The sequence below is a fragment of the Amphiura filiformis genome, chromosome 4, assembly GCF_039555335.1.
Source record: "Amphiura filiformis chromosome 4, Afil_fr2py, whole genome shotgun sequence".
Lineage (NCBI taxonomy): Eukaryota > Metazoa > Echinodermata > Ophiuroidea > Amphilepidida > Amphiuridae > Amphiura > Amphiura filiformis.
In genome coordinates, this window is record NC_092631.1 from 79875575 (window position 1) to 79893610 (window position 18036).

The 18036-nt window shown below is 35.0% G+C and overlaps 1 protein-coding gene across 1 annotated transcript in view; it reads right to left on the reverse strand.

The window, feature by feature from the left end:
• The window catches only part of LOC140149592 (gamma-aminobutyric acid type B receptor subunit 1-like), an 81182-nt gene that overhangs the window by 36845 nt on the left and 26301 nt on the right, over positions 1-18036 (reverse strand). The window contains exon 3 of the mRNA XM_072171669.1: positions 968-1138. Within this exon, the coding sequence (XP_072027770.1) occupies positions 968-1138 (171 nt within the window). The remainder of the gene's footprint in view (positions 1-967; positions 1139-18036) is intronic.

Consider the following 18036-nt stretch of genomic DNA (forward strand, 5'->3'; position numbering starts at 1 on the left):
GATGACTTGAGAGTCCCAGTTATGTAATAGATGCGGTTGAATGATGGCCCGAATGATGGGCGGGGCTATTTTCCATATTTGGATTCATGACGTAACTTATCGACTGGTTTGGTTTTGGTCACTGTTTATTATAATGAGGGTGCACTGCTGAGGGTAGCGAACGGATTTGTAAGGACCAACGCCTGACGGCGTTGATTATGGTGCTAAATATTGCGTTGGTCGTGTATGGACTACATCGCCCCGATATCTTCATGGTATAAATCGCCATGGTAGGTTGAATCCACAGCCAACCATGGCCATTTTATTCGGACCTTATGAGATGTATAATTAGCGAAGTGACCTGACTAAGGCTATATAATAGACGGTGTAATTGATTTCTCGCTGTGTGAGTAAGCTTGTATACGACATCATTGCGGTCAATGGTTACTACTCTCCACTTGAGTGAGTGCCGCTATAGCCTGCTGCGCGCTGTAGTCCATATGCATGATACAGGACCAACGCAATATAAAATTAGAGTTTTGGTCAAATTTTGAGTTCAAAGCGCACGGCCAATTTTCAAAGCGCACGCTAACGACTATCATATCTGTTCAACACGTATTTTCAAGTGTATGAGACCACATCTGGTTTCTTGAGAAAATTCATTTACGGGAGATATTCATCATTTTATAACCCAGTATCCGAAGAATTTCGTCTGATATCAAAATCGTGCATAGCAATTCACGTGTATCGATCCCGTGTATTCATTTTAATGTCACTGCTGCACCAAATAATTATTAGCCAGGCGATGTCGGTGTGCGGGGGTAGGCTATCTGGTGTGTATAGTGTAGGGTGTGCATGGGGTGTGCTTATCAAAGGTGTGCGTACGGTTGTGTATTTGAACTTAAATAAAACTGAACTGAACTGAACTTATATTATGCATATGTAACTATCAAGAGATAATGTGCTTTAATAATAATAAATTACTTGCCAGTGAGAATAAGTCGAGTGTCTGGTGCAGCGTCGCAACTTTAGTCCAGCCGTAGTATTTAAGTATAGCAAAGATGACGTCATTAAACACGGTTAGAGGTGGATACATTCTGAAGAAACGAGGAAACAGATTGCGATCCGAAAGCTTTGGTGATGAGGAGGAGTGGGAAAGCTGTAAAAATAGAAACATAAAGTGAAGGTTATATTTTATATTTTATATTGTCTATTGTTATACCGTATTCACTCGATAGTTAGCACATGTGCTTACTATCGAGGGCTTTTGAAAACGTGCAAAAACGAAAAAAAAATGAACAGCGCCATCCACAAAAGTGACAAAAGTGTAAAAGGTTTTGAGCAAATCATCGATACACATAGCTATATACGAACAATTAAACCTACGAATTTGTGTGTTAACTACATTAGCTCAGTTGGTAAAGCGACGGACTTTGAATCATCTCAAGAAGAGCGAACTGAGCAGGAGTTCGAGGCTCGTTATAAACTTTTCTGTTGCTTTATTTTTATTTTGGGGTTTGAGCTTATCTTGATAAATTCAATCTTTGTTTTTCATTTTGTTTCTTTATTGTTTTTTATTTGCTTTTTTTTTTTTCTTCTTTTCTTTTTCTCCTTTCTTTCTTTTTTTTCTATTCATACTGGGGTCATGGGTTATTTATTCAAAACATACCTTTATACGAACAATTCAACCTGCAAATGTATGTCTGAACCCCATTAGCTCAGTTTGGAAAACGTCGGACTTCGAGACTCGATGAAGTTCAAATCTGTTCAGTATTTCACTATTTAGATTTTTTTTCTCTGCCATGTTTGTTTTACAGGTCTTTTTTTTAAACTACGAATATAGGCCTACATTTGACCATTCTTGAAGGTTTTTTTGTGGGCTTTTTATTTATTTATTTATTTATTTTTACCAAAGGAACAATTAGAGATCAGTTGGATTAAAAGTGGAGTGGTTACATAACTCCTTGGTAACTGGATCACGCACCTTTTTGAAGGCAAATAAATACGCTCATTTCGTTCTAATAGACAAAGTGATAATCGGATTACACGTAACACTTCGCTGGCGAATAATTGGATCAACTTTAAAATTTCACCCCTACATCCAATTTCATGCGTTTCTACACCCATGCATGCTACACCTTAATGGCAGACATAGCTGCTGGGACACAATAGAACAATAAATGGCGTTGAATGCCATAGACTTTGTGTTGCGATCATATCGATCGTGGTGCAGAACTCAAAAGCGTGATCCAGCTGACAGTGATAATCGGATTACACGTAACATTTCCCTTGCGAATTGTTACGCATAGTCGTGCTAAAAGTCGGTCGATACATATTGAACTCAGCACAATTCAGAAATACGCGTTTTTGCTTTGAAAATTCTCGGTCAAATAAAAAATTAAAAAAATGTCAGTAATGTTGAATAAAAACAGTTCTTGGATATACATTTGAAAAAAATCCCGGTGTTAAAATTAGGCACGAAATTGTTTCCTGTTTGATTTTGATAGGACTCAGCTTCACCTAGACTGCGGAACTTAGTCCTCAATGATAGTCAGTCATTTATCTTTTGGTTGTTATGACTATCATGATACATCTCCGAGGAGCAATTTCAGACAATTGCTTGGGATTACTGGGGCAGAGGTTAATTGAATCCTTTCATGACCACTGATGCATAGTCAAGTCTGACAAGGACACTCGGCACGAATTGAAAGACCATGTCACTCTCGACAAAAGAATGCATGCATGTCAAAGGTCATACGACACCAATTGGTGTTTGTTATGCTCATCGAAATATGTACAGTAGGTCTGGTTCCCTTCATTGTAATGTCCTTCCATACTTCTCCAACCCACTTGGTGAACAGAATTCGTCTTTGGCTTGCTGTTATGTCATTGTTGGCGTATTTTTGGCCATTTAATCAGGGACTGGAAACAGATTATTGTCAAGCTATTGTTATCAGATTATCTTTTCGACCTTCGATTGTATGCGAGTTGCACCGAGTGCGCTATGTTTGAATTTTATTATTTACTCATGTTGCCCTACTAAATATAAAAAAACCATCAAAATATTCCAATATCTTTTTTAAGTTATGTAAAATTGTGTAAAATGTCTATCCTTTGTGGAACACAATTTCTGTGTAGCATGGAAAATCATTTACATAGGATGTGATAATTTTGTGGAGATACAGAATGCTAGAACAAACAAAATGATATTTTTTTTTGAATGTGTACACCGTACGCTTGGTATTCCTACTGATTTCGATACTGAAATAATTCTTAAGATGATGTTCTTTGAAGATTTATGTTGGCATTTCTAGAGTCTGTCATTATAGGCAAACATGTAGGTTCATTTCGCAATGTACAAGACAAGCCACGCGCTGTGTTGTAACTGTGCTTGGATTCGTACCAGGGTCTATTGATCAACGTATTATTCATGCTTGCTCAACTGAGGCTAATTTGTAAACCAGCAACTCGCATGGTACAATGGGTGGAAGCCGTTTACAGTCCCTCCATATAGAGGCCTTGCATGTGACGTATCATCCCGTAAATATGGCGGACTACTCAAATGCATTCAATAAAAGCATGATTGCAATCTACCGTGACAGTTCGTCTCACACACATAACCCTGCACTACGATCAAATAGGTTGATGACAACATTTGATTGAATGGACTGCACTCCGCTATAACTACGGTGAAGGACACCGGTTCAAATCCTTTGTCTGGAGCCAATCGATAATTTCATGCAGGGCCTCTATACAAGGTCCCTGATTCAATAAAGCACACAATGTAACAGGCACAATTGAATCGGAGCGGATTTTACATATTACACAATGAGCGTGTTTATAGTGAGACAATCTTTCCGTTATTTAGCTAAACTACCGCGCAGTCTAGATTTGCAATGGTTAGTAAAACATAAACAAATATAGACTGCGTGGCAGTCCAACTAAAATACCTCAGGTCTAAGGTATTTTTCCTGCTATAATCCTTGGCACACTGCAATGATTTTGCATAAAGAGGAAAGAAGTAGTGATGTAAAAGGATTAAACACAATAGCAGGGCACACAGTGACATCGCCCCGATATCTTCAAAGTAGAAATCGCCATGGTAGGTTGAATCCACAGCCACCCATGGTCATTTTATTCGAACCTTATGAGATGCATATTATTAGCGAAGTGACCTGACTAAGGCTACTGACAATAGACGGGGTAATTGATTTCTCGCTGTGTGAGCAAGCTTGTATACGACATTGGGGTCAATGGTTATACTGTCTCCACTTGAGTGAGTGCCGCTATAGCCTGCTGCGCGCTGTAGTCCATACAGGACCAACGCAATATAAAATTGAGAGTTTTGGTCAAATTTTGAGTTCAAAGCGCACGGCCAATTTTCAAAGCGCACGCTAACGACTATAATATCTGTTCAACACGTATTTTCAAGTGTATGAGACCACATCTGGTTTCTTGAGAAAATTCATTTACGGGAGATATTCATCATTTTCTAACCCAGTATCCGAAGATTTTCGTCTGATATCAAAATCGTGCATAGCAATTCACGTGTATCGATCCCGTGTATTCATTTTAATGTCTCTGCTGCACCAAATAATTATTAGCCAGGCGATGTCGGTGTGGGGCACATTAAAAAATAGTGTAAACCCATTGCTATGGTAACTAATCCTGTTACATCACTACTTCTACGGCGAATATAGAGCGACGTAATAAGTTGTTAGTTAGCCCTTAAAATATTATTTACATGTACGGTCTCAAACGGTCACGTTCACAATAAGATAATAGAGAGTTTGCGGAAAGAAGTTACTTTAACTGGAACGGCAACTTCAGAAATATCGATTGGATTTCTTGCTCAAATTTACTCCAACGCGAACGTATGGTTGGTTACTGCAACAACAGCGTCTTGTCGCTTAAACTCGGGACATATGTATCAATGTGCGTTCAAAAGAAGGGCATGTGTAAGAGCTTGTAACCGAATACATCCAAATGTCTCTCTTTTGTTTAGTCAAGTGGTTATTAGTCCCACTTCAAGACAAAAGACTCTACATTAAGAGCTTCGTTTGAGTAAACATGAATGAACTCGCGATACCACTCAACATGGATTATGTCGGGACCCAGCGTTAATCTCCTTATCATATTATTTTGAAACTAGCTAGGCCCTATACGTTTCAATTAATATTCTTACGATAGTTATAGGCCTATATATATATAATATTATTTAATAAAGGCTCGTCAGCTTTGTCAATTTCATATTCCAATTTACTTCGCAAAGCCTAATGAAATACATATTCTTTATTTCTTTCCCCTCCTTCTGAATCTCTCTCCCTTCCCTCCTGCTTCCCCTTCCCTACATTCTCCTTATTTTCCCTCCTTCTCCCCTCTATCTGTACTCGCTCTCTCAAACTTGACCCCCTATAATTACCCACTCGCACTCCTGTTTCCCCCTCCACAGTGATTTTGTCAGGGTTTTTCTGTTAGGAGGGCGTGGGCCGATTCTCAAAGGGAAACGCTTTTACAAAAATGGGCTTAAAATGGCAGAAAAGGACCTAAAAGCGTAAAATATCACGGCGGTCAGCATCCAAAAGGGAAGGGTCAAGAAGGAAGACAAGATGTCCCACGGGGGAGCCCCCCCCCCCTTGGCTACCAGCAAAGCACTTCCCTGTCCACTTCCAATGCCCTCACTCTCCTCCTCCCTACCCCCTCTTTACCAGGCACAACCTATGACATGTTATATATAAAATGTTATGCACCTGCTTTACTCTTCCAGAAGTATCGTATACTGCTGGCTCAAGTAAAACCAGACCATTTTACGGGAACTTAATCCCTTGGCGTTGAAGTCAAGCTAAAAACTTGGTTCCGCAAGCTGATTTGGTGTACGCCATGAGCACACACAAAATTATATATCAAGTGTGAAGTTTGGAACAAAAATTATTTTGATCTAATTCAATCAATAATTTTCAGCAACATGTCGCATGTTTTTTACCCAACCAAATTAGATTTCCAATAATTGGTCTATTAACTGGATAATACATAAGTGGTAATTATGTAGTCTATGGGGAAATAGACAAACTATTGTTCTAAATTATGACGTATTTCATCATAATTTACGGCACACTATTGATTCTCGCGTTAACTTTAACTTCAAGCGGCTTTAATGGCAGAGTGGTTTTGAATACATAATCCTCTATAATCCTCTAGACGTTAAAGTTAAAGTTAAAGTAACTTCATTCCGCAAGCTCTCTAATACGCCTAACCATAGACGTCCAAGATTAAATCTTATATGTCTAGTAGATCTAAATCGACGAATCAGAGAGACAGAAATTACAAACAGTGTTACGAGTCGCACTGTCTCAAGGCCAAAATCACCTCTTACCCAAATTCACACGAATGCACAACACAAATACACTGTTTGATTAAGCTAACAAAATCTGAGTCTTTAAGGGATCTAAAACGAGCGTTTATTGCGTTTCGACAGTATTTTTTGTGGGACATGAGAGCACACTCAGACCTATCGAATTGCATTCTGAATACGAAGCATGTCTTTCTGATATCAAATAATTTTCATTTTTGAAAATCACAATATAATACAAATTTTATGACAAATGATAAAATTTGATATTTTTCAAATTTTTGATATATAACAGTCCTCGAAGTAAAATATATAAATCTAATGATATATTCTTAAAGTGTATGTAGCAGGAGGAAAAGCCGACGTAATTGAAAATTTTGACCTTTCATATTGAAGATATGGATTTTTTCCCAAAAAGACCAAATTTTTTTTGGTGTTTTGGGGAAAAAAATCCATATCTTCAATACGAAAGGTCAAAATTTTCAATTGATCGTCGGCTTTTCATCCCACCTACATACACTTTAAGTATAAATCATCAGATTTACAAAGTTTACTTCAAGTACTGTTAAATATCAAAAATATCAATTTTTAATGATTTGCCATAAAATGTGTATTAAATTGCGAATTTCAAAAAATCAAAATTATTTGATATCAGAATGACATTCTTCGTATTTAGAATGCAATTCGATATGTCTGATGTGCTCTAATGTCCCAAAATAAATACTGTCCAAACGTTCATACCCCAGCCCTTAACTGAAAGCAAAATATGATTGGTACAATATATGACAACAAATGCTTATACAAAAATAATCACACAATCACAATAATTAATTTAACTACTCAGTACTTAACCAACAGTCTTCTTGTAGGCGATCATAGAGTTCTAGCAATGTTCTGGACGGCTGATGTATATAAATGTCCTTATTCATTTGTCCTGTGAGAATCAGCGAAGTCCATTGTACACCTGCATTTATATATCCTTGCGTATAAAATCCTTACACGGAAATGATGCGGCTTTCTCCAAACATCTATCTCTTTGCGCAGTTCTCCAACACTTAACTCCTTGCGCCGTTTTCCAAACGCTTAACCCCTTGCGCCGTTATCCTAACACTTAACTCTTTGTGCAGATCTCCAAACACTTAACTCCTTGCGCCGTCATCCCAACAAACTCCTTGCGCAGATCTCAAAATACTTTTAAACTCCTCAAAATACTTTTAAACTCCTCCAGGAAACAAGCTTCTTTAACACTGCTTCACTTGACAGATGTGTTGTTTAATATAAACCAGACTCCAGCAAGTCTTTCAAACTCTCCTTCGTTGCTGTCAAACTCTCCTTCATAGCTCTTTATTGGCTATGCAAACCTCTTTTTGAAGCACACTTTACTTACAACACGTAGAGAGTTTATAATCTCTCATGACATTCTGCAATCAGCAAACTCAAGCTCTCACATTTTTATACTCCCAATCTATTAATAGACCATTCTGTCACATTTACTTCCTGGGGGAATTTCCAAAATGATCTCAATTTCACAATCCAAGGGATTTTCCCAAGATTATTAATAAAGAGAATCTTCTAGAGATGAAGAGAGGTTTCCCCCCAGCAATCTAAAATTAGATATGATTCAATTTGTTTTGATCACTTGATGAATGAAAAGGAATTCCCCTAAATCATGCCATTAACACACAAACTCTTGCATGCTTACTTCCACGGGTTTTCCCCTTATCTTACATTTCTCATGACATACTTTCAGCCTGCAAACAAAGTTAAATAATTAAATTAAATTACTCAGGGCACATCACAACAGCCAATTATCTTTAGCGTCCTCAATTACTGGACGCATAAGATTTTATACAACTAAGATTTCTTGGACGTCTAAGGTTGACCATTAACCGTGACCTATAGTGGTGGACGCTATTGTGAATCGCCCAAAATGTACAACGGACGCTTATAAACTTGCTGTATTATTTGGAGGTACACCACCAAATAACATCGCATTGAAGTACATGTAGTAAAATGACAAGAAAATAAGTTTTGACTGGAATTCCTTAAAGTATAAGGGAACAACCCAAAAGTTCGATGAAGCCCTATAAACGAAAGTCCTTTCGTTAGTGGGGGAGGGGGTCAGAAAGTCTGATTACGTTTGTAAAAAAGTAGTTAAAACATCGGTCTCAAAGTTGATCTTTTTTTAAGGATTTAATATATCATTTTCAAATTTTAGTATTTTCCATAGTACGATATTGGCATTTGACACTTGAGTGGTTTCTTCAAAATGATTTTTAAAACGATTTAAACATGTTGTATTTTGGGGTTTTGGTAAATACGTTTCAATAACATTAAAATGTTGGGTTATATCAGGAAACTTCGATATCTGGGAATTGCGACTGAAAAAGGTCACGATTCACACACGTGGTATATCATCTTTACGAACTGAATTGACATAGGTCAGTTTATTTCCCGGCATTTGGTCACAATTTAATCAATATGATAAAATATTTTAAATATATTTTATGGTAAGAACATTCTATAGTAAATCAGTTATACCAAGTAACTGATCCTTTAGTTAGTCCTAATTGGCAATGAAAGTGAAATTTTAACATTTGGTAAATTTTTGGAAATAAGGTCCAAAAACGTGCATTTTAAGGCGTTTTTCGACCTTCTTCGTATTCTGTGACAATCAAGCCCAAAGACTTGAACAAAGACTAATTTCAAGTTATGATTCTAATTTTTGGAAAACACATTTTCCAATCTTTTTCATAACCAATTAGCAAAAATAACATAATATTAAAAGTATGCGCTAACTCTTACCCTATACTCAAGATTTTGAATGCTTAGACTTTTGCCAAGTCTTACAATTTTGTGACTACAATAATGTAAAAAGTTTTTGGACCATTTTCCCTCGGAATTGCAAAAATATTAAAATTTTACTTTTATTGCCAGTTAGGACTAACTAAAGGATTAGGATTTAGTTATGTTTTTATTTGACAAAACAGGATAATATTTTTTTAATCCAAAAAAATTTTGTGCTGTATTTTTCTGGAGTGGGGAGTAGGTCCCGACATTTAACCTGACTCGAGCAGTCTCATCCCCTGGTTATATAGGCCTAAAGGTCATGAAAACGTTTTAAAACGTTATGTATGAAAACACACTGCAAAACTATATTTCTAAAATGTTTTCAAAATGTTTTTGTAAAAGTTGTTAGAATATTTGCAGGAAATTATCAAAAAAAATGTTTTTAAATGTTTAATATGAAAACGTTTTTTACTCTTTATATACCCTTTATATAACCCGACATTTAAACGTTTTCTGGCAACCTTTTCTAACCTTTGGTGAATTATGTCGAAAACGTTTTGTGTTTGATACCACATTATTTTTTATTTGAAAATCCAGCAAGTCCTTTTTTCCGTGCCAAAAAAGAAATGAAGGAAAATATTTTAAAATAGAATGCAATATTCGTTTCTTCTATAAACGTGATGAATATCCTAGCATTGTCACTTCCCCTCCACAACCCCATGCACCATAGCCACGGCCTCTGTATCCTATATGAATACGGGTTGGAATTTTCGATATTTGTCACTTACACCAACAGTGTAAGCTTTAAAATGGTATATCATTTGACTTAAAACGATATCCAGAAGCGGGGTTATGGTTTGTTGAACTCTGTTCCTTCAACAAAATTGTACCTTTTTTCGGTTCTACATGTTTCTCTTTTTCCACATTTCTGGTAATGAATATCAAACAGTCATAATGGCGGTCATTTCAAATCATCCCCAAATTAACGAGGTTCAGGAATGTCCTGTCATTGTTAATTGTTGGTTATACATACCTAGACAAAATACAATGCTTTGTTATCCACCACTTGAACAGGATTTAGCCAAAGCAATCAAAGACAAGCACTATTTAAGGATTCTATAGAAATGGGTAGAGGCTTATTACCTTCTTCAGCAATAGGATTATTGATGGGTTTAAACAGTGTTTGATGAGATACTTGTCGCACCAAATAGAGGTACCTATGAACACGACCTTTTACACTGTAACTCAGAATACAATTTGCCGACTTTACGGCTCATTCGTAGTGTCCAGTCACATATTTGCGTAAATGTATTTGTTTAATTATGACACCCCATTGAATCCAATGTGACTTCCAGAAGCAACGCTACAAGCATTTGATTAGACGAAGGTCCCGTTTTAAAAGTGACTAACTGGCCTATTCAGAATCCACGGACTAGACATCAGGTTTGAGAGTGGCGAATGGCTATATTTAAGCGTGCAATTTTAAAACAAAAGGAACACAAGAAAACTGAAACAAAAGAAGTGACAAATAAAATGAAACTTAAAAGTTAACCTATTAGGACATTTCAAAAATTGCGAAATTCAATTTCTGATCCGCTTCACCGCTCCTGTCACTGATTAACTCATTTTCCAATAATGTGATAGGAACATTAATGTGATCTATATCAGAATGTTTACAAGGCTTAACATCAAGCAGAGAAAATGAGCAGCACGATCTAATAGATTCGTTAAAAGCTTTTAGTGTCCCCGGGGTGCGTCTGTATGTAATTTTACAATTAATGCATGACTTGGGTTTAGAAAATGACTTCACTCGGGAATACACTACTTTTGAATGATATTAATTAAATTCGATTTTCATTATCTGAATCAATATTTTATTGAAAAATAACACTTTGGTGTTTTGCAAAAGTTCATTCTACAAATCATATATTTTGAAATTGATTTATTGTTGTTAATGAGCCGGTTCAAAGTGTATATTCGAAGGCGAATATTCGGCTTCGAATACTTTTTGGTCGTCAAAATATATGCGGCTTCGAATATAAAACTATGAACCGGAGAAAGATATATTTCTACAATTCACAGCGTTGCCCGACTGTTAGCAAGTATTGCCCGTTGACCTAGGTAAGCAAAATTTAGAGAATTTCTTTAACGTAGTCAATACAATAATAGGTAAACTCAATATTGAACTACTGTCATGATTTAATGTCTGTAAAATAAAAAATGAATAAATAAATTAATAAGTTAATAAAGAAATAAATAAGTCAATAAATAAGTCAATAAGTGGCCATGCGTTTTAAGTGGAAATGTAACATTTTGGGGTTCATAATAATAGGCCTACCCGGGGAGGCCTACAGCCTATGTAGTTAAATTCGGTGTCAAACTAAAGCTTGTGATGAGACCAATACAGTAAGCATAATAAATGTTGTAAAAAATTATTAACATTTGAATAATTGGTATATAATTAGCATAATTTGCGGGGTGGAGGATGATCAGGAGGAGCAAATTGAATATAAGTGACCCCCAGTGGTCATATAATGCAAGAGGTCATTTTGTTTACAATTCACTTTAAACTGCATACTTTAACACCATACAATCATATTCCAGGTAATTTAATTTGCTTTGAGAAGCAATTTTGCATATTTTATTTTCTGTAATTATCAAACACATGGCTAATTGTTATCTAATCAAGTATAACATTATAATTATAATTATAGGCCTATTAATACGCGTTGAGTTTTAAAAAAGTATGATCCGCCTTTTTTTCTTTCTTTTTGAAATTACATACTCGTTACAAAAACAAATCAGCATGGGAAACATTTTTTTTCGTAAGAGGCAGATATTTGGTCTATTCAGTGTCATAAAGCTACAAATAGACGATCTTTTAAATTCATTTTTAAATGGCTTTTTCTTTTTCAACCTTATTGTTTGTATTTGTAATGTTCACACAATCTGACAATGTCCCAACTTATATGCCCGTTGACCTAGGTAAGCAAAATTTAGAGAATTTCTTTAACGTAGTCAATACAATAATAGGTAAACTCAATATTGAACTACTGTCATGATTTAATGTCTGTAAAATAAAAAATGAATAAATAAATTAATAAGTTAATAAAGAAATTAATAAGTTAATAAAGAAATAAATAAGTCAATAAATAAGTCAATAAGTGGCCATGCGTTTTAAGTGGAAATGTAACATTTTGGGGTTCATAATAATAGGCCTACCCGGGGAGGCCTACAGCCTATGTAGTTAAATTTGGTGTCAAACTAAAGCTTGTGATGAGACCAATACAGTAAGCATAATAAATGTTGTAAAAAATTATTAACATTTGAATAATTGGTATATAATTAGCATAATTTGCGGGGTGGAGGATGATCAGGAGGAGCACATTGAATATAAGTGACCCCCAGTGGTCATATAATGCAAGAGGTCCATTTCTTTTTTAACATTTTGTTTACAATTCACTTTAAACTGCATACTTTAACACCATACAATCATATTCCAGGTAATTTAATTTGCTTTGAGAAGCAATTTTGCATATTTTATTTTCTGTAATTATCAAACGCATGGCTAATTGTTATCTAATCAAGTATAACATTATAATTATAATTATAGGCCTATTAATACGCGTTGAGTTTTTAAAAAGTATGATCCGCCTGTTTTTCTTTCTTTTTGAAATGACATACTCGTTACAAAAACAAATCAGCATGGAAAACATTTTTTTTCGTAAGAGGCAGATATTTGGTCTATTCAGTGTCATAAAGCTACAAATAGACGATCTTTTAAATCCCATTTTTAAATGGCTTTTTCTTTTTCAACCTTATTGTTTGTATTTGTAATGTTCACACAATCTGACAATGTCCCAACTTATACCTAATGTGAATCGAGCCATTTAACATGTGCTTGTAGGACAACGATTTTGAATGTGATATTTTAATTCCTCTAGAACACCACAGTTAAGCGTCAAGTCCAAAATTGTAAGTGGGTTTTCTTTTATGTTACCTCATTATTTCGTTAAAGTTTCTCGAAAACCCTCCTAAGAGTTGTTACTGATATACATTTCATAATTTTAGGCAAAGAATAGCCAAATAGTTGACCGAAATCGTATATTTGCACCAATATTTGACTGAAATCGTATATTAGCATTACCGCCCCTTCGTGGCTTTATTGCAAGCCAAAGTGCTGCTAAATGTGAAATACTTGAAATATATATTTCAGAGTTGAACAAGTTTCAACTCTACGAATATATTTCTGAAATATGTCTATCTGATTGGTTGATGGTCAAGAGGATAACGGCATCCTCAAAGTCTCTTGCTGTAATTCTCTAATCGATATCTATTATAGGACCGATCTTTTGAAACCGTGTCAAATGAAATAGTCTCGGATCATAATTTGTGCACGATACAACGTTGATACTTCAGATTTCAGAATTTTATTTAAAATAGGCATAAATCACCTTGAACAGGTTGAATGCTGGCAAAAGTAGATAAAATAACTATGGGTCGAATTTACATTAATCAGTGTCCTGGGCCAGGATAACATGTAGGACTCCTTCGCATTCTAAAACAATACATCACCAAATGTCCTTGCTTTCATTTTTTCATTTAATTTATTTTTATTTTTATTAATTTCTTTATTCACTGCCTATGTGGTAAATCCGGTATTGCCAAATATTTCTCGTCCATTACCTGTGTTAATCTAATTATTTATTAAAATGCACCATCTATTAAATTCCTGTAATACAATGTATAGTCCTAGTGTATTTGATAACAAAGTTGTTTTTATTTTTGATTGGTATTTGGGGTTCCATAGATTTACAAGGGGTCAGTTTAAAAAATATATATATATATATAAAAAAGCATGGCGGAATTAGTATATTATTAAAAATAGACATGCTCTTAGGCCCCCTTTGTTAATGTTTGTACATTATTAATATTAATGTACAAAATGCAAATGAATGTATATATATATATTATTGTTTTGTAAACATTAATTTTGATGTTTACTCATAATTATGTCTGGAAAGTCAGGGAAAAAAACTAAGGAGTATCGATATTTCCTGGGAAAGTGGATCAGATGAGCAGTGAGTAAAAACATTCGCTCTAAATGTATATTTGATTTTTATAATTTTTAATGAATTTATTAGGCCTACTGGTAAAGTGCAGAAAAAAACTACAAACGCACTCTAGGATTTTTCATCAGCAGCAGTAGAAATTTCTCTTGCATAGATATTCGGGTGATCTCGCTTGGATTTAGCAAACAATGAACCGTTCACTTGTACATTTGTAGGTTATGTTTGTAAGCCTAAATATCATATTATTTGCATAAAACATAACTTACCATCAATACAGCATTGGAATGCTATTGCCTGCCAGGCCGTTTCCTTTTTCTGGACGTCTTTATATAGTCCCTTACTTTTATGTCATATAAAATGGGTACGCTTGTACCGCACTAATAACATTTTCTTTCGGTTCGTTATCAGCCATTTTGGAACTATCCAGGCGTATTTTGTACAACTGTGCAGGTTAATTTTCATTGGGGATTTTTGAAATCATCGTTCGTCGAACGATATTCGAACGATATTCGAACGATATTCGAACGACCTCGAGCCTTTCATATAAATCAATAGTATCTCGCTATCAGTTGCGCGATATTTAATCCGATTCAACTCGGCGTGTCATCATATTTTATTCGTTGCCGTATATATTTTGACGTCACAAAAAGGATTCGACAACGAATATTCGCCTTCGAATATTCACTATGAACCGACCCTTATGTACGTTTTACAAAAGTGTTGTTGTTTTAGCCCTCTTTACAACATAACTCAAGAACCACAGGACCTACAAAAGTATAGCTGTGATAATTGAATTCTTCTACAAGCTCGCTATGAGCAATGCCATTTTGCTAAAGCTCACTACACTACATTTTTGTGTTGCTGCTTCGACCAACCATACATCGTATACCATTAATTTAACCAGTTAAGGGGGCACACAGGATCACAAAAGTCGGAAATTTTAAACATTATTTTGTATTGTATCTTTAAAAGTAATGATGATAAGTACATAAAAGTGTACATTTTCAGAAAGGAAATGACACAAGGAATCCAACACCAAGCACTACAAAAATGAGCAGTTTTTGAGAAAAGCGTTGTTATGGCGGACCGAAAAAAATTGGCATGGAAAATCAATGTTGGCGCTTTTCTCAAAAAGTGCATAAATCTACCATGCTAGTTGGATTCCTTGTATTATTTCCTTTCTGAAAATGTACACTTTTATGTACTTATCATCATTACTTTTAAAGATGCAATACAAAACAATGTCTACAATTTCCCAATTTGAGTGATCCTGCGTGCCACCCTAAATGAGGTTAATCGTTATTCGTTTGGTGTATTAAATAAAAGCAATAATACAACAATTCAAGAGATTCAACTATGCTAATTGTTTATACATTTCTTATACGAGTGCTCAAGAGAGAAATTATTATAGCCTATGCTTCAGGAATTCAGTAATCAGAATAGTTACAAGTAATTAATTAATTAATTAATTAATTAATTAAAGGTTAGCAGCTATTTTAAACTGTTGCGATTTGGTAGTTCACAGCATCTTGCGAATGGTAGTGGCAAATATTTCATTCATCATTTTAAAGAATTCAAATATCACAGATATACTTTTGTAGGTCTTGTGACGCTATAGTTAAGTTGTAAAGAGGGCTGGAACAACAACACTTTAGTAAAATGTATATAACTTATTGACAACAATATCAAGCACGTTTTCAAAGTATATGATTTGTAGCATGAACTTTTGCAAAAGTATTATTTTTCAATAATATATTGGTTTGAATAATGAAAATCGAATTTTAGCTGCTTCGACCAACAATACCTCATCTACCCTTACAATGAATTACGTTTACTGTTCATACATCTAAAACTTGGGCATGCCGCTCTGTCTCGATATTAATAATGTTCATAACAAATACTTCAAAGTGATCTACAAATCTGGGTTAACGAACAATACAGATCACATAATCACACGTACGGTACAATGTGCACGGTCTTATTATTGCAAATAGTCTAGACTCCGGTGCAACATAATATATCCTGTTTTGTAGGTAAAATACATCGAATGCCCTAATTTTCAATTTAAAATCGTAGCCATTTGTTCATAAAAAGACAGGCAGATAGTGGGTCAAGGTGAAGACAATTATTATCCAATATGCATGCTATAACTTCTGACCAAGAATATGCCACAAGGGCAGTGATAAAGTGCTACAATTATATCGTAACAAGCACTATCATTGATCTTAAAATAAAATAAAATATGAAATTCATTTATTTTGGTTAAGAGTAGATGACCGTTGTGCTCACGTACTCTTCAAGTGCAGTGATAAGACTAAAAGAGACCCAATAAGTGTCAATTATTTGAAATATGACTCAATGTTGGAGGGGTTGGCCGTACGGAGACTTACAGCTACACGCAGTTGAATGGAACTTCGCATTGTCTGCTTCTTTTTCCTTTTTATCATTTTTATATGAAAAATCCTAATCAGAATGTTATAGATTTACACAATGTGTGTCCTTTTAACAACAATTCTTACAAATCAAGCTTTCACGAGGACTATTGAAATTGTGTTCCAGAACAAAACACTTGAAAACCAAAATGATTCTGGTTATATTTTACGAGATTATCCTTACCTAAGTGTTCTTTTAGACTTTTACATTCACACTTCTTCCCATATTTATATTTGGTCGACTGTAATTCGAAAAAAAATTCAATTTGAAGATTTTTTTCAGATTGGCTTCCTTGACTAATTTCCTAATATCAATCGGTTGTTTCAAGTATTGAGTTTCGGTATTGGATTTGGCTTTGGTCACGTGGTTTCCTATTATCCTGCCTAAGCTCTTGACTGACTCAATTATCGATATATTTGTTTGTACCCTTTGTTAGAAACTTGTAGCAAGCAGTTTGGTTTTCATTTCAGTTTATTCCATAAGCGTGTGAACGCATAATCGCTTGATTTGAAGTTTCCTGATCTAAGTATACAAAGGAAATGTTTAAATTTCGCAGTGCAATATTCACACCCTTTGGAATCTGATTTTGTACTATCCATACAACAATATTCTACAAAACCAAAACACTTTAACTGGCAAAACCAGCCTACTTCGTCTGCCACCGGACTATGGCGAGATTATGAATCAACTGACATTTGGTCTCAATGGTACATTCTGTTTCAAAAAGTTACAAACCAACCATCAGGAAAATTCCTCGGCGACTCCAGTGTGATATCACTTCTACCACCGCGGTGCACCGTCACGTCACAGGTCTTTATACAGAGCCAATTCACTAGGCCTGATGATGCTTCATGGATATGACGTGATACTGTAGCCAGCAAAATCAGTAAGTCCAGTTGGACAGATTTATAATTTAGTCCAACTATTTTTATCTACTTGGATGATTGAGAATATTCATAAATACTTTATACCCTTTCATAACCAGACATTTAATGTTTTCTGTAAACCGTTTTGTATTTTTACTGAGCAGGATAAATTTGCTACAAGTCAGTCGGACTGCTGGAAGAAAATTTAGTTCCGCCCCGACCAACCGTAATTTCTAAAATTGCAGAATATTTGCAATTCAAATCCTATAATAGAATTGTATAATTCCTTGTAATTGTCAGAATTGGCCGGCTTCAAAGCGGTTGTTAGCATTCTATTAATTACTAGTCAAACGTGAATGTGATTGAGTTCTATATTTTTGAATTAAAAATCAGTTTTATTTACCCAGCAAACATAAAACGTTTTCGACATCATTCGGAAAAGGATATAAAATGTTGACAGAAAACGTTTAAATGTCGGGTTATATAAAGGGTATATTAAGGGTATAAAACGTTTTCATAACATTGAAAAACATTTTTTGATAATCTG